Source organism: Stegostoma tigrinum, chromosome 27 (genome assembly GCF_030684315.1).
Source record: "Stegostoma tigrinum isolate sSteTig4 chromosome 27, sSteTig4.hap1, whole genome shotgun sequence".
NCBI classification, from domain to species: Eukaryota; Metazoa; Chordata; class Chondrichthyes; order Orectolobiformes; family Stegostomatidae; genus Stegostoma; species Stegostoma tigrinum.
This window is the reverse complement of record NC_081380.1, coordinates 23,412,064-23,435,577: the sequence shown is the minus strand read 5'-3', so window position 1 is coordinate 23,435,577 and position 23,514 is coordinate 23,412,064. Positions and strand designations below refer to the sequence as shown.

Below are 23,514 nucleotides of genomic sequence, written 5' to 3'. Positions count from 1 at the left end.
AGATTACAGAGCTCAGAGATGCATCAGAATGTACGTGAATGCAGATGATACAAGTAATTAGGAAAGCTAATAGAATATGTTACTGAGAGGAGTTTGAACACCTCTGCCAATTAAATCGAAACACAAGCCTGTTATGGCAGGAGTAGAGTTTCCCTTCTAATAATTAAACCTGAAACACTCAAAGAACCTCACCTTTATAATCTGTTAATAAAAAGAGTGGTTAAATGAAAGAAAATCACTGACCTTCACTTTATAAGTAACAAGTGACAATTTATTCATTTATCTCTAACTAAACTAAATTCTGTTGTAGCCCTTAAAGAGAACCAACTGAAGAGATATCTCAGTAAAGTTATTTTTGGAAATCAGAGAAAGTTCCAGCAATAAACTCTGAAAGCTGTGCAGTTGACTTAATCCAAAGACCTGGGCGTGACTGAGTGTCATTCATTGCTTTACGAACAACAACCAGATTTCATCATTAAGAAAATGAAAGTAATTATGAAAAGTCAATTCATTCTGTCTTCTACACTCAAACCCTTGTTCTACAATGGTGTTGTTCTTACTTATGTATTTTGCCCCATCCATTATACTGAGCAGAGCTATGTCATCTTGTAATGTGTGTGTGTGTTTGCAATAAAAGAGGATATAGGTTAATCCTGCATCTTAGATGATAACCAGTTACGCCACCTATTGTAAGAATACATTCTCAATAATAGTAATGTGAGTTGGAGCATTAAGGACAGAAACATCAGGTAGGAGGGTCAGGAAGGAAGTGGCAAACAAGTGGGTCAAAGAGGGAATCAAAGCAGGAAGGTTGGCAAGCTATAAATTGAAAGAGTTAGTGTATTTATTTGCAAATATGGGAGTTTGGAAATGTACAATACTTTTAACTGTCAAAACCCTTTGAGGTCATGCACTGGCAATCAAGACCCACTATGCCCAGAATTACGACAAATGTGAACATTCAGTGAAACTACCACAAATCCCACTTGGCCTGATTTACTGCTACCTAGGATAAAAGCAAACTATACCAATTTCTTCAGTAAACATAAATAGTAATTTTATTGTAACATTCTTAATTTTAGTAAGAACAGTGAAAGAACAGGACTTTCAGTTTATGTAGCTTAGACTTTACCCTTTACAAATCTCTGACATTGAGATCATGGGGAAGCAATGGCCGAATGGTATTATTGCTAGACTGTTAATCCAGAAACCCAAATAACATTCTGGAGACCTAGCTTTAAACATGCAATGGTAGATGGTGGAATTTGATTCAATAAAAAATAATCTGGAATTAAGAATCTAATGATGACCTTGAACCCATTGTCCATTGTCGGAAAAAAACCCATCTGGTTCAATAATGCACTTTAGTGAAGGAAACAACCATCCTTTCTGAACAAGAGCCTAGGCCCGAAACATCAGCTTTCTTGCTCCTCTGATGCTGCTTGGCCTGCTTTGTTCATCCAGCTCTACACCTTGTTATCTCGGATTCTCCAGCATCTGCAGTTCCTACTATCTCTGGAAGAGAATTAACTTGCTTAATGTTTCACAGCTTTTTTAGAATCAAAATGTAGGTGCAGACTATATGCTAACATACAGACAAGGATTAGGATCAATCTCAAACTACCATCCTTATCTGATCTGGCCTACATGCTTCTCCAGACCCACAACAATGTGGTTGACTCTGTCCTGCCATCTGGGCAATTAGGGATGGGCAATAAATGCTGTCTAGCTAGCAATGAATTTTAAAAGAATGTGCACACAGTCAGACAAAGAAAAAAGCACAAATATTGTGAATGGAGAGGAAAAAAAGTGAGAGGAACACAATTCTGTGTCACTTGTCCAAAATTACCAAAACTAGATGGTTGGTTACACAATCTCTTTATCTTTCTTCAATGATACTTTGATGTTATTTTTACCGTCTGTAGTTCGCAGATTGCTTGGTTAAACCTGAGGCCTTTTCAAGTTGTCTTTCAGTTATTTCTTTGTGTTTCCAGATATAGTTTTATTCTGCTGTTCCAACAGAAAATGACACCTTAATAGAGAAAAGGGAGAGAAACAGATGGATGCGGCTAATTTCTGGAGGTCTCCTTGCTTCTCTCTTTTCCTCTCCTCTTATGCATTCTGCATTAAACTACAACCTGACCCATCAGATTTATTGCCATGCCGATCTCCTGAACTCATTACAAATGATAGTATCAGAGATAATGGGAACTGCAGATGCTGGAGATTCCAAGATAATAAAATGTGAGGCTGGATGAACACAGCAGGCCAAGCAGCATCTCAGGAGCACAAAAGCTGACGTTTCGGGCCTAGACCCTTCATCAGAGCTATCAGGGCTCTGATGAAGGGTCTAGGCCCGAAACGTCAGCTTTTGTGCTCCTGAGATGCTGCTTGGCCTGCTGTGTTCATCCAGCCTCACATTTTATTATCATTACAAATGATGCCAGTTTATCTGGGATCGATATCCCCAAAAACTAATTTTGTTTCATATACATCAGTTAGCTTCACTTCTTTATCCAAGCTGCAAATAACTCCTTAAACACAGGGGATCCTGATGCAGTTGTCTCTGTTGGAATTTCCCAAGAAATGTAAAATTCTTTGGGATAAATTACTTGGGAACCTTCTGCAAGAGTGGGAGATTTTAGAAATTTCCAACACTGTTTAGTGCAATAATTAGAAGTTAGAGGAGTGAAATCTGGCTGTGTATCCTGAAGAACTGTTAAGCTGAAACCTGATTCACCATTGACACCACTTCCAAACTCACCACACCTGATCTAACATCCCACTGACACTTCCTGGACCTGACATTGGACAGATAGTCTGCACCAATGACCTAATGCCTTTTTTCTGATGTGAAAAGCCCTACAGAATCTAATTATAGCTGTTACATTCATTTTGATAAGAAAATCTTATTTGCTTAATGTTGTTTTACATAATGTACAGGTACAACTTTGTGCTGAGTAAAGAATGACTGTACAGCTGTTTGATACAATATGCATTTCCTGTACACCAACAAGGACGTAGCACTTTAAAGCTTTAGGAGTTTGACTGCTACCTGTGTTAGTTCAGAAGAAAGTCCTCCCTTTAAAAACACACTTTATGGTTTGGATAAGCAAAAAAAGTAGAACAAGTGAGTTCATGTTTATGATTTTGCAGGCAGCTTGGTAAATGATATACAGGAGACCAGATGCTTTACTATCTGAAATTGTAACCGTTCCAAGTCACTTCATATTTGTCTGAAGTGGCTAGTTAACAGAGAACATTGAACAGAACCAGAGATCAATAACCCTTTGGGCCTTATTTTTAACAAATCTCAGGAGAAGGAGTTGGGTAGGTACAATAAAAACTCTTAAAAAAGAAAACAAATGCATCTCTACCAAATCAAAATTAACAGCTTTATATATGCTGCAAGATCAACATATGCATCAAATAACACACTGGTTCTTTGTCCTGTCTAGCAGATTAAATATAGCACACTGTCAGCCATGGCAGTCTAACTAGAAGTTGGATTTATTTACAAGCAATGTTACGCAGGAGCAAAACACAAAGTAGCAATGTCACAGCACAACATTTGCATAATCATGAAACAACTGTTTCAGAAGCAAGACTGAAACTAGTGAACCACTATGTTGCCAAAATACTACAGAACCCCACAAGGGCATCGCTAATTGTAAAGGTGTATGTAATAGGAAATAAATGAGTTCCGTGTCTTAGTTTGTTTATATTCTTGTTCGAACGTTGAAGTTTAAGCAGGCATAGTTAGTTATCATAGCTTTTCAATATTAGATGTTTAGATTATTAATCAAATAGGTAATAACTTGTGCTTATTTTAGCGTCTTTGACTCTGCCACAATAGTTTAAATTTATATTGTCCATTTAAGTAGTAAAATGATTCAAATTGTTCAACATGAGTGATACTGACAAAAAGATTATTGACATTTGCTGAGCCACAGAAAGTGAAATCAGGACATATGACCAATAGGTAGGTTTTAAGAACACCTTAAAGCAGAAGAGAGAGGGGGAGTGTTTCGGCAGGAAATTCTGGAGCTTAGGGCCAAGGCAGCTGGAAGCAAGGCTATTAATGCCAGGAGCAATCAAAAAGCATAAGGTTAGGGTCAGAAGAATGACTTGTTGAACAGAATATGTTTATGTTTAAATGTAGTACAATATCCTAAGCTACTTCACATGAGTATAATCAGAAATAATTAGACAACAATATTGACTTTGAGCCAAAAGAAGGAGACATTTAGGGTAGTGACTAAATTTTAGCAAAAGTGGGATGTTTTAGGAATGCATTCACTTAGAGAGGTTTTGAAATTGAATTCAAGTGTGTTGGGCTTTGACAGCTGAAGGCATGGCTGTCAATAGTAGAGTGAAGGAGATCAAGGATATATAAGAAATCAGAATTGGAGGAACAAACTGTTCCTGGAGGGTTATACGACTAATAGAGATGACAGAGAGAGGACAATAGATGGAATTGAACTCAAGCATGAGAAATTTTTCTTAAGTATGAATAGCAGTCTCATCTCTCTGTATTGTTGCCTATTTATGACAACTGACTACAACAAAGCCCTTTTCTTAATGTCAGGTATGAATTTGCAGGTTTTTGACATTAATTTTTTAACATGAAAACTAGCCAGTCAAATTTAACCATAATGAGTTTCTGGTCAAGCAACAACATAAAGCCTAGTCACCTCCTGCAAAATAAATGGCTATCTTTAAATAGTATTATGTTTTATTCTCCCTGTATCAAGACAAAATAACTCTTGTCTCATTTATAGCAAATCAAAATTAATTTTGATATACCGGTTCATTCTGCTATAACGCGATAGTTGTGTTCCTGCTCAACATCATGCTATAGAAAGAATGGGGCCTATGGGAAAAGCAGACTTGGGGCAGACCACCAAATAAAAATACTCCAAAATTGCTCAAAAATCACACAAAAACCTAACACAAAGGATAACACAGACTGAATAAATATTTAATTCATATTTAATAATAAAATAAAAGTAAATTTAACATGTTACCTTGAAAAAAATGTCAAGATGACTTGATGGGGAAGGAGTTTTTGAGGTTGCTCTGTTATTAATGCAGGGACTGAGAATCATCGTCATCATCATCACTATCTTCAGGTACAGTTCTGGCTGCAGAATTAGGGGGAAAATAATTAATCCAGTCGTGGATGCCCGTAGTTCATTGTCTTCTGACTGTTTCTTGGGGTTGGCTTAAAAAAGACATCCAGTTTTTGCTGCTTTGCCCTTTTCCTTCTTTCGTGAAGAAGCCATTCGTAGGGTGCCAAATAAGATCTAGTTCCACGAACTGCTACCCTGCTGCATTCTGCATTGGAATCATTGTCCTCTAGGAGCTGCAACTGCTTCTCAGTTTCACTCAGGATAGAAGACAAACAGAAGTGGACTCGTGGTGCTGCATCCTGGACTACTATTATTTCATCTTCATCTCCAGCTTCCACTTGCCCCTCAGCGATGAGTTGTAGATCAGCTGTAGAGATGTCTTCACAGTGGGACTTGAGCAGCTCTTCAAATCCAACTTATTTTGCAAAATCAACACAGTGTTCTTTGATTCTTGGGAGCTCCTCTGACAGATCAAAGCCTTGAAAATCTTGGATAAATATCTGGGAGAAGCTCCCACCAAACTGCTTGTAAGCAGTCCTAACTGACATTATCCAGGCCTCCATATAATGTCAATTGCATTCTTGATGTTAAAGCTCTTCCAAAACTAAAGAGCACTGTCCTTAACCCCCTGAGTGGCTGCAATTAGCCTCTGACATGTGCACCTTAAATAATAAGCTTTAAAAGCTACTATTGCACCCTGGTCCATGGATTGAAGGAGAGAGGTTGTGTTTGTAGAGTAGAAATAGTACTTTGCTGTTTTCAGACTGCTCACCAATGGGGGAGGGTGGCTTGGCGCATTTTCCAGGATGAGGAGAATCTTGAAATCCAATTTTCTTTCCTGCAATACTTTCTAAAAACATCTTCCAAAACAATACAACAAGGCCTGAAAAAAATTTCCCTGTCATCCAACTTCTTTTGCTAGCCACCTAGAGCAGACTTAAGGTAATCTTTCAGAGCTCACAGGTTGGCAGAGTGGTACACTGCCACAGGCTTAAGTTTAAAGATTATCCTGTCATTTTAAGTTGAATTAAATGTAATACTGAAATTTTTATCTGAGAAATGACAAACCTTCATTAAGCTATGCGAACGCAATATCCAAAACAGTCTGTTTGAATTAGGATTGTTGGCCAAAGCAAAAGTACCTTGTTACATGAAAATAAAATATGAACCATCCAAGCACAGTTACAATTTTCATACTTTATATTGCACTTGCCAGGGTAATCTTAGAAACACGCTTATCTGATTTCAAATTGCTTGAACTATAAATGGTACCCAACAGTTTGTTCTTGATGTTAAGAACAAAGATCTCGCTATTTAGTGAACAAAAATAAATCAACATTGTAAAATAAAGTTGACTGTTGAGACAAATTACTTGCAATCAAATCTGTGTAGACAAGTATAAGTGATGTTGACAAATATAAATGTTTCAGTCAAGGCAAAATTCATCATGCTGTTGTGACCTCTGATCAGATTGGATTCTTTCCAGTAATTGTAACATGCAGTTGGAATGGAGTAGTTGATTTCAATATCACATAAAATATAAATTAATTAGTTATACCCAATATCAAGCATCAGAATGGTGACATGGTTGAAAACTTATCATCAGTTACTGAACTTTAAAAGATCCTATGTTGTTAAAAGGCACTATACAAATGTAAGCATTGGTGGAGTGGTGTTGATGCCAACACAAAAAATAGAGGAGGAAAGTTATTTATTCTATCTTGGCTCATTTCTGTAGGTAAAACAGTATTGCAAGTTTTTCAACAATTTCTTTGTTGTTTTTCTTCTATGTTTTGGTGTGAGTTTGCCTCACAGGATGTCTTTGCTGATTTTTTTCTGTGTCATGTAACATAAGAATCTGCGTGTGGATATCATGGCATTGAAGAATCCAACAAACATTTATTACAGCTAACAAGCATTATGCATTAACAACAAGCAAGCATTAGTAGACAGTTGCTTTTCCGACTGGAGGCATGTGACCAGTGAGTGTGCCACAAGAATAGGTGCTGGGTCCACTGTTTTTCATCATTTATATAAATGATTTGTATGTGAACACAGGAGGTATGATTAGTAAGTTTGCAGAACTGGAGGTGTGGTGGACAGCGAGGAAAGTTACTTCTGTGTACAAGAGGATCTTGATCAAATGGGCCAATGGGCCAAAGGGCCAAGGAGTGGCAAACAGAGTTTAATTTAGGTAAATGTGAAGTGCTGTATTTTGGAAAGGCAAATCAGGCCAGGTCTTATACATTTAATGGTAAGATCCTGGGGAGTGTTGCTGAACAAAGAGACCTTGGAGTGCAGGTTCATAGTTCCTCAAAAGTGGAATCACAAGTAGACAGAATAGTGAAGAAGGCAATCGGTATGCTCACCTTTATTGGTCAGTGCACTGAGTATAGGAGCTGGGAGGTCATGTTGCGGCTGTACAGAACAATGGTTAGGCCGTTTTTGGAATAGAGTTCAGTTCTGGTGTCCCTACTAAAGGAAGAATGTTGGCAAACTTGAAAGGGTCCAGAAAAGATTCAGAAGGATGTTACTAGGGTTGGACGGTTTGAGCTGCAGGAAGAAGCTTACTAGGCTGGGGCTGTTTTCCCTGGAGTGTCAGAGGCTGAGTGGTGACCTTATAAGATTTTTATAAAATCATGACGGGCATGCTCGGGTAAATAGTCAAGGTCTTTTCAACTAGAGGGCATAGGTTAACAGTGAGAGGGAAAAGATTTAAACTGGACCTAAAGGGCAACTGTTTCATGCAGATGGTGGTGCATGCATGGTATGAGCTGCCAGAGGAAGTGGTGGGGCCTGGTACATTACAACATTTAAACAGAAGGGTTTAGAGGGAAATGGGCCAAATGCTAGTAAATGAGACTAGATTAATTTACGACATCTGGTCGGTATGGACGGGTTAGGTTGATGGGTCTGTTTCCATGTTGTACAGCTCTGTGACACAATGACATATGCTTCTTGGCTGATATTAAGATATTCATTGCAAACAGAGTTGCATGCTTCTAGTAGAGTGGTATGAGTCAAGTGATCAGAGGTAAGACGGATTATGAGATCTTTATGCCTTCAAGCCAAATGCTAAGATACGGTGATGATATCATGGGTGTGTCTCTTGAAGGTACTTGAACATACTGCGTATAAGGTGTATGTTTTCCTATGTAGAAATTCCACATGATTGTTGACAACAGCCCTGAATTTGTCAGTTTAGACCAATGGTTTTCTTTATGTTTCAACTGGGAATAGTTCTCTGGATTTAGTTCTCCCAACACCTGGGTTATTTTTATATATTTTTAAGTCGCTCACTTCCACAGAGCTTTCATGTTTCTACACTTTATCTTTGTAACACTGCAGACTGATTTTTATATCCTTTTTGTTTTAGTGTTTGCTGCTTAACTATTTTGACATGTAAAAGCCACAAATCTACTAACTCCCAAAGGATTTTTAAAATTTACCCTAAGATGTTTCATATTCTGCATGGGCACAATATTAACTCATTTAAAACCCATCCAACCACGCTGAGATAAAATCAGCCCTTACACAATCCTAGTCAAACATTTAGTGCTTGCCTGTAGTGTCTGTTTGCAAAACTTATTTTACAGAAAACCTTTTTCAACTGCAAATCCAATTCTATCTCTGTTTGATATCCTGTCATGCAGACAATTGGTTACTCTTGCTGGAGAGGGTCATACGCAGGAACCCTGATTAATTTTCCCATTCCCCCAAAACAGACACTTGAAGATTGGTTTTAACACTCCCTGAAGTCACATCTGAGATCAGTTGACTCAGCACAGATCGGACTTCAAACTTTGGATTTCCTTGCTAATGTGGCCCGATTACTCACTGAATAAACACAGCAGGCCAAGCAGCATCTCAGGAGCACAAAAGCTGACGTTTCGGGCCTAGACCCTTCATCAGACCCTCTCTGATATTACTCCATATGTAAACATAAGTAGAAAAGGTTTTGTTCTTGTGTTGCAGTCTCACCTAATTGGTTATTGAGAATAAGATGTCAATAAAATATTAAGAGGACCCCTGAAAAATGAAAAATTATTTTGACCTGTGGAGCCATGTCTCACTGAGTGATTGCACATTTTGGTTGTATCAGTAATTTGGCCTCAAGGTGGTATCGTCAAGTTGTGCCACACTGAAGCATGGATTATGCGCGTTGCAATTTTGGAAGTCAGAAAATGTTATAATTTATAACTACTTGAGGGTGATGAGATGGAGCAGGTGGCCCAGGAGTCAGGTAACACGGAAACTTTTAAAGATACATTGATAGGTGTTTGAAACAGTGGACAGTTGAAAGAGGGTGCCTTGTCAGAACTTTACAGTTCTACACTTTGTTTGTTTGTGGTCTTTGCATAAGCTGAAAAGTCATTTTGAGTTTGTAAAGGTCCTATCATTTTTTTTTAAATTTCTCTCAATGATGACTTCCCTTTAAGTCAATGCATTTATTTAAAGCGAAGTCTCACACTGTTGAAGCGTATATGGTCATTCAATTTCCATCACACTAATATGTAATAAATATTGCAACAAAGAAAATCTGTGTGTGAATGTGCAAAACTAGAAATCTTGTGACTAGACTAATGTAAACAAAATGTTGATCTAGACTCTAGAAATAAACTTAGGAAAGGAGAACACGCAGAAGTATTCTTGAAAGTTCAGCAAAAACATACAACTGACGAGATGTAGCAACTCTGTAAAGGAAATGCACAGTTTTGAGGGATAGAGTTTGGAATTACAGAACACCAAAAGAATTTGCTGTACTTGGAGCTGATCTGACTCACTGGGTTGAAATTTGCATCCTACATTACAAATTAAACTCTTCTCTGCAAAGTAATAGAGTAGAAGTAAATGGTTATTTATAATGTTCAAATCTAAAACTGTTAATTTTACAGGGGTTACTTACTAAATAACAGACCAGTTGAAAAGTATTATACCATGTCTAATGTACTTTTCTGCTAACTTTAAGTTGTTAAAACTAACAGCCTCTCTTATGACTGCAATGTGTAATTGCTGTAAATAAGCATAAGCCAGATGCTAATTAGAGTTCAGTTCCTTTTTGCTGAGATTTGATGATTGCTTGGTATTTAAAAATTCTTGGTGTAGCAGTTTATGACTAGAAACTTGTTTAACGTGTATTAAGAATGTTTTAAAGGAGTCTTTAAGAATTTGCATCCGTTGTAAAGGGATCAGTTGTAACTTTCTTGGATAACAAGAAATGTTGGTCAATGTGACCTGATCACATTTGACCAAGAAAGAACATCAGTAGTAAAGGCACTGATGCCTCATGAACTGACTGGTCAGACACACGGGACAGCTTCAAAAAGGAGACCTGAAGACTGAAGGTGATAGCAAACAAATAACAAAGACAGAAAGAGGGATAGACAGAATTACTGTGAGGACTAGGAGTCTTACTCTTGGAAGAAGTCAGCCTTTGTGTTTGGCAGAAGCTGTTGGAGCCAGTGATGACTGTCTGTCTGTGTGGAGTTTGCACATACTGTCCTTGATTGCTTGGGTTTCTGCCCAGGTGCTCCAGTTTCCTCCCACAGCCTCATGCTGTGCTGGTTAGGTGGATTGGCCATGCTAAATTCCCCATTGTGCCCAGGGATGTGCAGGTTAGGTAGATTATGCATGATAAATGCAGGGTTACATGTGGGGGGTTGCTGGATCAATGGCAGACCATGACTGGGACAATCAATTGGTAATAAGTCAATCTGAGGAACTTGTTGCTGTAGACAACAGTGTAATTTGTCTTAGAAATGGAGGTAAATGAACTTACCAGGACTCTTTTTTTTAATATTGTACAAATAACTTGAAGTAAAAATGACAATGAAAATTACAGAAAGGATGAACCAAAGGAAGTACATGAACAGAAACAGCAGGACAAATCAAACCCAGCCATTTATTGTCCTACCAATCTAATCTATCTTGAGGATAGCAGTGGAGGGGGTCATCAGCAGTGCTATCAAATGACACGTGAAAACGAAAAACCTGCTTACTGATGAACAGTTTGGGATCTCCCAGAGATACTCAACAAGAAGCACTCAGCAGCTTACCAAGGCCTTCAACAGGGCCTTCCAAACCTGCCAGCTAGAAGGACAAGGGTGGTAGATACATGGGTAGACCACCACCTGCCATTCCACTCTAACTCTCACATTCAAACAACCACAGTGGAACTACATCAATCTTCCTTTCACTGTTGTTGGCTCAGTATCCCAGAACTACCTTGCTAATAGCAGTTTCAATGCCCTTACACCCCATTATCTGCAGCAGCTCATGAAGTCAGGTCATCACTTCATTCTCCAGGGCAGTTAATGATGGGCGATAATTGTGAACTAGCTAGAGCCACCCACATTTCATGAATGAATTTTAAAAAAACCTAAAATGTTGTGTGCGTCTCAATCTGACCTGCCACTTTTAATGATTTACACACATGTATACTCAGGTCCCTCTCTTCCTGCATACCCTTTAGAATTGTACCCTTTGTTTTAAACAGTAATTGTGTCTCTTTTTTTTCCTTTTAAAAAAATCACTTAGCTCTTCTTTGCATTAAGTTTCATTTGCCATTTATCAATCTATTCCACCAACCGTCTATGCCCATTTGAAGTTTTATACAATCCTCCTCGGGATTTGTAATCCTTTCAAGTTTAGTATCTTCCACACGTTTGGAATTTATGTTGAAACAAAATGTGTTGAACAATAACTTGAACACATCACCTTAAAATTTTTTAACATAATTTAGTGGGTAGTGATGACTTTCTGATGAAATTACAGCAGCTGAACATGGTCCAATTCAACAGAGTCAACTTGATGTACGAAGAGGAAATAATGTTTGAGAAACCTAATTGAGCTTTAGCAGGTAATACTGGCAGAGTCAATAGGGATAAACTCACTCGTGGTGTATTCAGATTATCAGAAATTTTTTGATAAAGTTCTGTACAGGAGGTTAATTAACAAAATTAAAGCACATGGTATCATGGTAATGTACAAAGCTCTAATTAGATTGATTACCAGATAGAAAGCAGGGAGTAGTAATCTCATCTGACAGGCTGTAATCAATGAAATAATGCAAGGATCATGACTGATCAGTATTGGGCCCTGCCCTGTCACACTCTGTGTCAATGATAAGGATGTCAGGCCAATTGTAATATTTCCAAGTTTGCGGTTAATACAAGATTTGGTGAGAATGTAAGTTGTAAAGAGACTTTAAAATAATTTAGACTGAGTGAGTGAGAAGAGCAAGACGGATGCAATATAATTTGGGTATATGAGGTTATCAAATTTGATAAGAGGAAGAAAAGTGCAGAGTATTTCTTTAAATGCCTGTCTTCACCAAATTTAGAAAGAATGAAATCCAATCTCATCAAACATTAGTGAACTCTTAAAGGAATAGATAAAGTAGGTGCAGAAAGAATGTTACTCTGGCAGTGGGGTCTAGACCCAAGGACACAATCTCAGAATAAAAGTCAAATCATTTAGGCCTGAGATGAGGTAACAAGGTGTAGAGCTGGATGAACACAGCAGGCCAAGCAGCATCAGAGGAGCAGGAAGGCTGATGTTTTGGGCCTAGACCTTTCTTCAGAAATGCGGGAGGGGAAGGGGGTTCTGAAATAAATAGGGAGAGGGGGGAGGCGGATTGAAGATGGATAGAGGAGAAGATAGGTGAAGAGGAGTCAGACCGGCCAAAGAGGCAGGGATGGAGCCAGTCAAGTGAGTGTAGGTGGGGAGGTAGGGAGGAGATAGGTCAGTCCAGGGAGGTTGGACAGGTCAAGGGGGCGGAATGAGGTTAGTAGGTAGGAGATGGGGGTGGGGCTTGATATGGGAGGAGGAGATAGGTGGGAGGAAGGACAGGTTAGGGAGGCGGGGACGAGCTGAGCTGGTTTTGGGATGCAGTTGGGGGAGTGGAGATTTTGAAGCTTGTGGAGTACCATTTCAAATCTGCCTCCCATTCCGCAGACGACATGTTCATCCTGGGCCTCCTGCAGTGCCACAACTATGCTACCGGAAGGTCACAGGAACAGCAACTCATATTCCACTTGGGAACCCTGCAGCCCAATGGTATCAATGTGGATTTCACAAGCTTCATAATCTCCCCTCCCCCTACCACATCCCAAAACCAGCCCAGCTCAACCCCCCCCAACCTGTCCTTCCTCCCACCTATTCCCTCCTCCCACCTCAAGCACCACCCCCATTTCCTACCTACTAACTTCATCTGCCCCTGTCCATCCTCCCTGGACTGACCTATCTCCTCCCTACCTCCACACCTACACTCACCTTTACTGGCTCCATCCCTGCCTCTTTGATTGATCTGTCTCCTCTCCACCTATCTTCTCCTCTATCCATCGTCTATCCACCTCCCCCTCTCTCCCTATTTTTTTCAGAAGCCCCTTCCCTTCTCGCATTTCTGAAGAAAGGCCTAGACCCAAAACATCAGCCTTCCTGCTCCTCTGATGCTGCTTGGCCTGCTTGTGTTCATCCAGCTCTCCGCCTTGTTTTCTCACATTCTCCAGCATCTGCAGGGATTTCTTCTCTGAGGGTGGAAAATCTTTAGAATTCTTTACTCTAGAGTGATGTGCAAGTTCAAGCATTAGGTTCAAGACTGAGATTGATGGATTTCCAGTTAATAATGATGACAAGGAATATGGAGATACTGCAGAAATATGTGTGAATGTAGATGATCAGCCATGATTTAGAATACCAAGGTAGGCTCGAGAGGCTGAATGGACTACCCCTGTTCTTATGTTGCATTTCTGTAGAAATTATAATGAACTGTATTTTCATCTATTGGGAGGAATTGGGTTCAGTGCTTTTTGGAGGCTGCCGTGGAGCTGCTGGGACTAAAATTAACTGAAAGGCTAAACTTAGGGCTTTGGATTTTGATCTTAGTTTTTAATAAAACAGTAATGTCCTCTAACCGTCAGTCCTCCTAACATCTCTCAGCCTTCTTTGAATCCTCATGTCCCATCTATGCCTGTTTGTGCACACTACTCACCCCTCTTGCCCTTCATAGTTTTCAAGCCAAGCAATGGCAGTTCCATTCCATTCAGCCAGTGGACACATTAGAGAACCAATAATCTCGATGGTGATTGTAGGATGTATTGAAAAGGTTTTTTTCTTAAAGTCATTAATTCACAAAAATTATTTGTATAATAGTTAATAAAATAACAATCATCCAGACCAGTTAATGCATCAGTAACAGAAACTATAAGCACCTAAAACCTCTTTATCTTGCATGAATAAACATTGCACTAATGACAGAACAAGTCAGAGAGCTAACCAGGACTTTTCCCTTGTGGCCCAACTGTTTCAACACTCTAGTGGATGAGTCACTCTCAGCCAAACTCATTATGCAAAGACTTCTACTTCATATTATTAAAAGGCAGAGACACCAGTTTATATGTAAATATTATCCTATTTAATAACCCATTATTTGAGTACAAGACCATAGGGAGATGTGTTTTCAAAAATCCTACTAATTCAATTATTTGACATTGTAATCAAATGTCACGTTGTTGAACAGCTTGAACTATTGAATATCTTTAATGTTATTCTTTCACAGTGCTCATTTCCTGTCATCTATCTTTCAGGGCAGAAAAGCTTCAGCTGTTGAATCACAGACCATTAACTGCAGTGGAGATACAGTTGGTAAATTTAATTTACTTAATTCCATCAAAAGATAGGGAAAAATGCAAAATCATTCCCAATTTCAGAAAAAATACTTCTTTGACTATGAGAAAAGAAAGTGAAATTCACACAGTGGATCGGTATATTCTTGTGTCACTCATTGTCATAGTCATAAGACACGATGGCCCCCAGAAGTCCATAAGGAAAACAGATCACTAAAGATGATAATGGTATTCATCTAAGTCAGTTCCTGCTCCAAAACAAAGCCATAAACAGCTTTTGAAAGGATTTTTTTTAAGAAAAACAGTATCAAGGTTTGGTTGCATTAGAGAATAAAGAGTACATGTGAGACGTTCCTCCAGAATAAGACACTGCTTTAAGGAAAGAAGGTGTGATAAATCTACAGTCAAATTAATTGCTGTTGTATCAGTTCCTTTACATTTTCAAAAAAGAAGCACAACCTTGAGCCATTATTACTGATTTCTGCAATATGGGTTCAAGCCACTTCTAGAATCTTGTGTCACTGTTTTCAGAAAATTAAATTGGAAGCTCTCCTACAATTTTATGTCAGATACCGTTGTTTGTCAATAGCAAAGTCAGTGAGCATGAACCAGTTCAATGACTTCTTGGGCCTGTTTTCTAATTTGAAACTTGAGAAAGCGTATAGATTCAAAGGTTGTATTTTTCAGTTCAGTATATTGAAAATGATAACAAATGGAGTACCTGACTATTGATGGAAAGTTTTGAAATTGTCAGCTAAATGACCCACTTTAATCAGTAGTTTCTGCATGTTCTATATTAAAACAATATAAACTGTAAATGCGGACTGGTCAGCCTGAGTTTTATAAAGATGATGCAGTTGCTTATTCCTCTGAGGAGGTGAGTCTTTTAATTCCTTCACTCATTTGTGAAATCAGGACTTTCAGTTTTGAACTCAATTTGGTAATAATTCAACAGGACTGGATAAGAAATCAAAGGTATGCAAAAGTAATAACAATGATCAACTTTTCTCTAAGTCAGAGAATAAACATTCTTAAAGCTAAAGCAAGAGGGTTTTCTTGACTTTTGTCTGGCTCATTGAATTGAAGACAGCTTAGATTTCATTGCCTGCACTTTCATTTACTTTCTCACAGAGTGCAGTATTTTGTGTTTCTTCTGTTCACCCGACATTTATTCAACCTTTCTAAGAGCCGTGCATGTTTTCAGTTTTCACTCTAGTGAGAGAATTTATATCTAAAACTTTACCTCATCTTTACTTTTTATAGAAACTGGATTTATAGTGTCTAGTATTTTCAGAATTTGCTGTTTTTTCTTTCATTTTATTATTTTTAACATAACATTTGCCTTCCATCTATTTTATTCTATTCATCATCAGTGTTATTCTGTTCTTTTGCTTTTGTCTGCTTGCCGAGATCTACTTTTACAGCCATATCTCCTTTCTCAGCACCTGCTTTGACTTTAAATACATTCCACTTTGATCTCAGCTTTTTCTTTCGGATCTACTCATTCACTTTGTGATAGTCAATTCTCTCAGCTTTTTGTGCAATCATTTGTACTCAGCGTATGCTCGTAACTTCTTGTTTTGTAACATCAGTTTAATTTGGCAGTCTTGGTTCTTCATCCTGAATCATTCCCCAGTCCATCCAAAGAGACTGATAACTTCTTAAAAAAAATTCAAACTTCCAGGGAATGGCTGAAGATCATATGATAATATTTCAAGTTTTAAGACTTTTTTGTTGCATTTCATTTGTGTGTTACATAAATTATCTACTGTATTAATGTTTAGTTAATTTCAATAGGTAACTACAGAAAAAAATTCCCATTTAATGTTTTAGATCAGAAATCTCCCCCTGCAATTATGCATTACTCTGTTATTTGAGTGGGCATTTTGTTGAGCAGGAGCCAGCCAGAAGTAATTCTTAACTCCGTATCCTTTTTCCAGCTAGCTAACTTCATTACCTGAACTGACTTGCAGAGAGTGTGCTACACGGAAGATTCCTCCCTCTAGACATAGATAAATCTTCCGGCTGTATTTAAGACCCTCACAATTACTGTCTCTTCAATCCAAGCATGAACCCCAGTCTACATTTGGTGTGGTGAAAAATAGGGACTTGCTGCATTAATCTCTGTTTTTGATTTAAGCCCTCCAGACAGACCCTGTCATGACAATTTTGTCTGAGTAAAACAGCATTAAATCAGATTGTAAAGGAAGGATATGTATAAATTCAGTTAAGAAGATAGTTAGCAATTAGGTTTTATGAAAACAGTAATTCTTGAACAACTAGTCTGAAGAAGCCATAAACATAAAAATATTTATAAAGAAAAAATTTGTGTGCCAGTCAAATCATTCAACAGTTTTTTTTTGGAAGGTAATTTATCAATCATTTCTTGGAGCTTGTTTTGCGAAGTTTTAAACTAAATAAATGTTAAAAGAAATAGCTTCATCATAACACGTCATAAATTGCCTAAGTGCTTCTTAATAGTCTCATTGATATTTGTACTTGAAGATCTGATATTCTCACAAACATCTGGGCTTCAATGTGATACCTTTGCATTTCTTATGATTCATCTCTGGTGTCAAAGCTGCGCATGTACAAAGTGCAGTTTCCACAGATCATGAGCAGCATTTAGTTGCCTCTAGTGTTTCTCATAAGCTTCCAGCTATATTTATTATGTTATTTTTTAAACTAATTTTGAAGAAAACATGAGGACAAATTTTAGTATTCTGGTTTCGGTGTAAAGCTTGTGAATATTTATGTGCATGTGTGTCTGATATGGGTAAATTTTAAAATGTGGTACAATGCACACAGCTCCTGTAGCTTTTGTTTATCTTTGTATTGTAAAAATTCTATCTGTTTCTACATTTCTTGCGAATACTATCTCTGTGGAAAATAATTTCATTTTGACTTTTTTAAAAGTGCTGTCAATGCAGTTAACATCAAATCATTTGTTGGTGTTTGATTAAAATCATAGAGATCTACAGTGCAGAAAAAGTCCCATCAGCTATCACATCCACTCAGGTCAATAATTAGCTGACTGTTCTAATCCCATTTTTAAGCACTTGGCCCAAAGCCTTGGATGTCTTGGCATCGCAAGTGCACATACTTGGTAAATGTTATGAGGGTTTCTGCCTCTACCCTTACCAGCAGTGAGCTCCAAATTCCCACCACCTTTCAGGTGAAATCAATTTTCCGCTCACCCCCTCTGAACCTCCATGCTCTTACCTGAAATCTAGCCCCTTGATCATGCCCCCTCCACCAAGTGGAAAGGTTTTCTGCTGTCTATAACCCTCATAATTTCACATATCTCAATCATGTAAACTCGCAGTAACCTCTGCTACCAGGAAAACAACCCCAGTACGTCCAAGATAGTAGGAACTGCCGATGCTTGAGAATCTGCAATAACAAAGTGTGGAGCTGGATGAACACAGCAGGCCAAGGAGCATCAGAGGAGCAGGAAAGCTGACGTTTCAGGTCTGGACCCTTCTTCAGAAATGATCTCCACCTTGTTATCCCAGTATGTCCAATCTCTCTTCATAAATAAAAATTTTCCAACTTAGACAACATCCTGGTAAATCTCCTCTGCACCTTCTCCAGTGCAATCACATCCCTCCTATAATGTGATTCCAGAACTGCACACAGTACTCCAGCTGTGGCCTAACCAATTTTGTATTCAATTCCAGCTTAACATCCTAACTCTTAAAATCTCTGCCTCGGCTAATGAATGCAAGTATCCATATGCCTTCTTAACCACTTTTTTCTACCTTTTTTGTTGCCTTAAGTAACCGTACACCATGCCTTAAGCATGCCAAGATCACTCTGATTCTCGGTGCATCCCACATTCCCTTGCCTTGTTTGTCCTGCCCAATTGCATCACTTCATTGGATAGAATTCTGTTTGTCACTGATCAGCCCATCCACATCCTTGGTAATCTAAAGCTATCCTTCTCACCATTTACCTCTCCACCAGGTTTTGTCACATCCTGAAAATTGATGATCAATCCTCCAACATTCAAGACTATGTCATTTATATATACCACAATCAGCAATGGCCCCGGCACTGATCCCTCAGGAGCCCTACCGGACAGAATTTCCAGTCACACAAACACCCCTCACCTCACATCACCCTCTGATTCCTGCTACTTGGTCAATCCTGTATCCGGTTAGCTAAGTTTTCTTGAATCTCATGGGCTATCGGTCTCCTGTGCAGGACCTTATCAAAGCTTTGCTGAAACCCAAGTCGGTTACATTGAATGCATTGCCCTTATCTGTGTTCTTAGTTACCGGTTCACAGAATTCAATCAAGTCAGACGGAATTGACATCTCTTAACAAAACCATGCTGACTGTTCTTAATTAATCCCTCCACCTCCAAATTCAGATTAATTCTGACCCTCAGAATTGCTTCCAGTAATTTCCCCACCACAGAAGTTAGTCGGACTGACCTGTAGTTCTTATCTCTTGAATATTGGTACCACATTAGCTGCCCTCCAGTTCTCTGTCACCTTTCCCGTGACCGGGGAGGAATTGAAAATTATTCTCAATGCCCCTGCTATTTCCTCCCTTGCCTCAACTGCCTGGGATATGCATCATCTGACTGTGGAGATTTTTGAGTGTTTGCAGACCACTCAGAACCTCTTCTCTGTCTGTACTAATTTCGTTAAGCATATCAAAGTCCATTTGCCAGATTTCTATAATCACACTGCCCGTCTTTCTGAGAACACTGACACCAAGTCTTCATTTAAACCCTACCTACATCCTGTGGCTCCGTGCACAAATTAACACTGCGGTCCTCAATAAGCCCTATTCTTTCCTTAATTGTCCTTTTATCCTTGAAGTACTCGTAAAATAAGTTTGGATTTTCCTTTATTTTACCCACAGTGATTCTTTCATGCCCCTTTTCACTCTCCACATTTTTTTTTACCTTTTCCATCGCACATCAGTATGCTGATTTGAGCGCTCAGAATCTTTAAACAAAACTTTAATTTTAAAGAAAAGCTGGATTTTCCTGGCAGCTGATGTCAGGATATTTTACTGCTGCTCTTTAAATGTGGAAATATTGTACAAAGACTGAGTTTGTTTTTCTTATTTGAGCCTTAGACTCTCCTTCTGCCCCAACTCCCTACGGACTGTCTGGTCTGTAGAAGGTCCTAGCACAAATCCTACTGCTCTTCTGCTTAGCTGCCAAATAGGCAAGTAAAAGGAAAAGTGAGAAAGTGTTTATCCTATTTCCACCTCCATTATATTTTTACACTTGGTCTGCACTAATTCCATAAACAAATTCAGTGACAGGAAAGACACAGAAATTTATCACATATGTCTGATGTTCCCTATCTACTGTTTTAATGATTGCATTACCATATACTTTCCTGAATGAGTCAATGTTTTAATGAAAATTGTTGAAGAGGAATTTCAGAAAATCACATTAATCATTATGACTCCTTTATTGTACAAGTGGATCTTGGAATCAAGCACTTTTTTTTTCTACTTGACCGTATCTAGGAGTCTGTGATAGCTCAAAATAATTATGAAATATTATAATGGGTTTTGCTAACATTTCAGAAATACTTTAGTTACTGAAAATAAACTGTTTCAACATTGTTTAAATTTTTTAGATATTGAACTTTTAAATTAATGTCTTTTGGGACTTCCTGTTGCCAGATATTGCTTGTAGAAATTCTTGACAATAAATTGAAATTTAATTTAATAAAATTTAATAATTTTCATAAGCAAATGTCAAGTTATCTGTTCTGATGTTTCAGATGGTAGAAGAGAGTGAAGAAAGATTAACAGAAGAACAGATAGAGAAGCTTCTATCCACAATCAATAGCATTCTGCCAGGCGACCCTGATGAGCAAGCTGCAACTCAGCAGCAGGAAGATGTGGATATGGACGCTGAAGAGAAGGGAAACCAATAGACAGAAACTTAACAGAATCCAGTCAATACACACTATTCCCGTTCAGGAAATGTTTTGATGATTGATCTACCTTGGCTTTGGTATTTAAACCCCATTGACTGTACTTGGATTCAAGCATACTGTAATAGTAATTTCAGATACTGTACAGATGTTTTCAGTTATGTTCATACTATCCATACTATACTTATGAGACATAAGCTATGACTGATGAGTGTTTATCTTAACCCAAAACTAATGTTTTTACTTTACAAATAGTGCAAAAACCACAATACTTAAACCTCCATAGCTATGAATTTGGTTTAAAACTGACTAAATGTGTTCCTTACACACTTAAGGTTAGTCTATGAAAGACATTTTTCTAGACTAGGTTACAAAGGGACATATGTGCAGAGTTGAGAAAGAAATGCTTAATTGTACATTTTATAAACATATTAAAGATGCTATACTGGAAACTGCACCGTTAAATAAACTGAAACAACACATCTGGTATAAGTCCCCTGAAAATATTCTGCCAAAAAGTGAAGTTTGAAAGCATTTTGTAAAGCTACAAAAATAAATGTGCATTCTTACACCAATCTTTTTTTAAAGATCAAGGAGGAATTAGTTCAAAGTACCTATTCACATCATATATCAATGATTTAGATGAGCGAACTAAATGTAGTATTGCCAAGATTGCAAGACAGCTCAAAGCTGGGTGCGAGCATGATCTGTGAGGAAGATGCTGAGGTGTGATTTGGACAAGTTGAATGCGTGGGAAAATGCATGACAGATGAAGCATAATGTGCATAAATGTGAGGTTATCAACTTAGGTAGCAAAAACGGGAGGTCAGATTATTATCTGAATTTATTATTGTGGTGAGAGATTGATAGGCGGGTGGGGGGATGCAATAAAACCTGGGTGTCCTTGTACACCAGATACTGAAAGTAAGCATGTAGATGAAACAGGCAGTGAAGAAGACAAATAGTGCTGGCCTTCATAGCAAGTGGATTTGAGTTCAGGAGTAGGGATGACTTGCTCCACTTGTTCAGGGACTTGGTGAGACCACATCTGAAGTATTCTGTGCAGTTTTGATCTCTTTCTTTGTGGAAGGATGCTCTGGCTACAGTGGAAAAGCAAAGGTTTACCAGACTCATTCCTTGGATGACTGGACGGATGAATGAAGAGTGATTGGTCAGGACTGTGCTCTTGAGTTTAAAAGAATAAGTGGGGGACATCTGATAGAAACCTTTAGAAATCTAACAGGATTAGGCAGCATAAATATAGGAAGGATAGTCCTGATGACCAGGAGTCCAGAACCACTGGTCACAATTTTATGGTACAGTGTAGAGCATTTAGGACTGAGCTGAGACTTTTCTTCCCCGGAGAGTGGTGAGCCATTGGAATTCTCTGCCACAGAAATCTGTTGAGGCCAAACCATAGAATGCTTTTAAGAAAAAGTTAGGTATTGTTCTTTGGATAAAGGGATCGAAGGGTATGAGGTGAAAGCAGGAACAGGGTCAAAAGACTGAATGGCCTACTCCTGCTCCTATTTTCTGAGTAACGGCAACGTTGGAATATAAATTCTCTATAAATTATGAAACAAATTTTCATTCTTGGGTGAACAACTTCAGCAAATTAATAATGATGACATTTAATTATATTCTATCAATATCTGTGTTTCTTAAGAAAGATGAGTTCAATAGCATCTGGTGCTTACTGCACTGATTGCACAAAATCACTTGAAAATGTACTTATATGATTATCGCTGCTTTCAACATTCATCCATGTTGAATGAAAGAAACAGCTAACAGCTGCAAATTTTGTGCAGGGCCAGACAGGAGGAAAAGAATCCCCTGTGTGTCTCCAATTTTGCTTTATGTGAAAGGAGTAGAAAAGTTACCTGAACTAACCATTCACATTTACATTAAACTCCATTCATGACAAGGCAACCATTCAAAATCTGTCGTGGTGGAGAGAGAAAAACAGAAGACTGGCCTGTACGCTGTTCTTGTTTTTAATGTCTGCAGAACATTATTGATGTAAAGTAGTCTGCAAAATAAACCGGAGCAAATCAGAAATAATGTATAGAAGCAAAACTAATCGGAATTCTGCTTTTTTTGATTCTACATTAATCTGGATGGCAGATGCATCAGTCTACCATGTAATCAAGATTGTTCACACTATGTCATTCCATGGGCAGCATCATACTTATGCCTCAGTAGAATTAAGAGGCTAATCTGAAATTATGATGGTAACTTTCACTCTCTCTTTGTGGCAAAATAATGTGAAAATTAAGATTACACTGTTTTTAACTATACTTGGAAAACTTCCATTTGGAATATTATATAGAATATTTAGCTATTCAAGTGAGCTCCTTATTGAGAATACAGAAAGAAAGTTTATGTGAAAGGATCACGCAGTTAAAGATAATCAAGTATCATAGATTCTCAATATAATCTGCCTTTGAATATTTATTTTCTTATCAATAGAACTTTGAAAACAGATGAGCCCAGACTTTACTGCGCTGTTGATGGTCTGTTAATATGTGCTGTTATGACACTTTATAATCCACAATTTCAGAGTGCATATATGTGCACAGTAGAGTTCAGACATCCTGATGTAGCATGAATTGTAGGCAAATCCACCACTAATGAAGAATTTTTGGTCAATGCTATAGATTGGTGTTTTCCAATGGAAAATGTCTTGAGTCAGCTTGCAAATTTTCTTTAAAATTTAGCCCAATGACAAAATTAGTACTTGGAGGCATTTCAACTTTCAAAATGGCTGAGGCAGGGATTTTGAAAATTGATTTGATCTTTTCACTGATGTACTTCATATGTCTTTCTTTAAAATAATTATGCGCA

General features: G+C 38.1%; 1 protein-coding gene across 1 annotated transcript in view; it reads left to right on the top strand.

The window, feature by feature from the left end:
- Positions 1–22,746, top strand: part of crcp (calcitonin gene-related peptide-receptor component protein) — a 76,541-nt gene extending 53,795 nt beyond the window's left edge. Inside the window, exons 5-6 of the mRNA XM_048557516.1 lie at positions 14,720–14,777; positions 20,515–22,746. Coding sequence (XP_048413473.1) covers positions 14,720–14,777; positions 20,515–20,670 — 214 coding nt within the window. The 3' untranslated portion in view covers positions 20,671–22,746. The remainder of the gene's footprint in view (positions 1–14,719; positions 14,778–20,514) is intronic.
- The last annotated feature ends 768 nt before the right edge of the window (positions 22,747–23,514 follow it).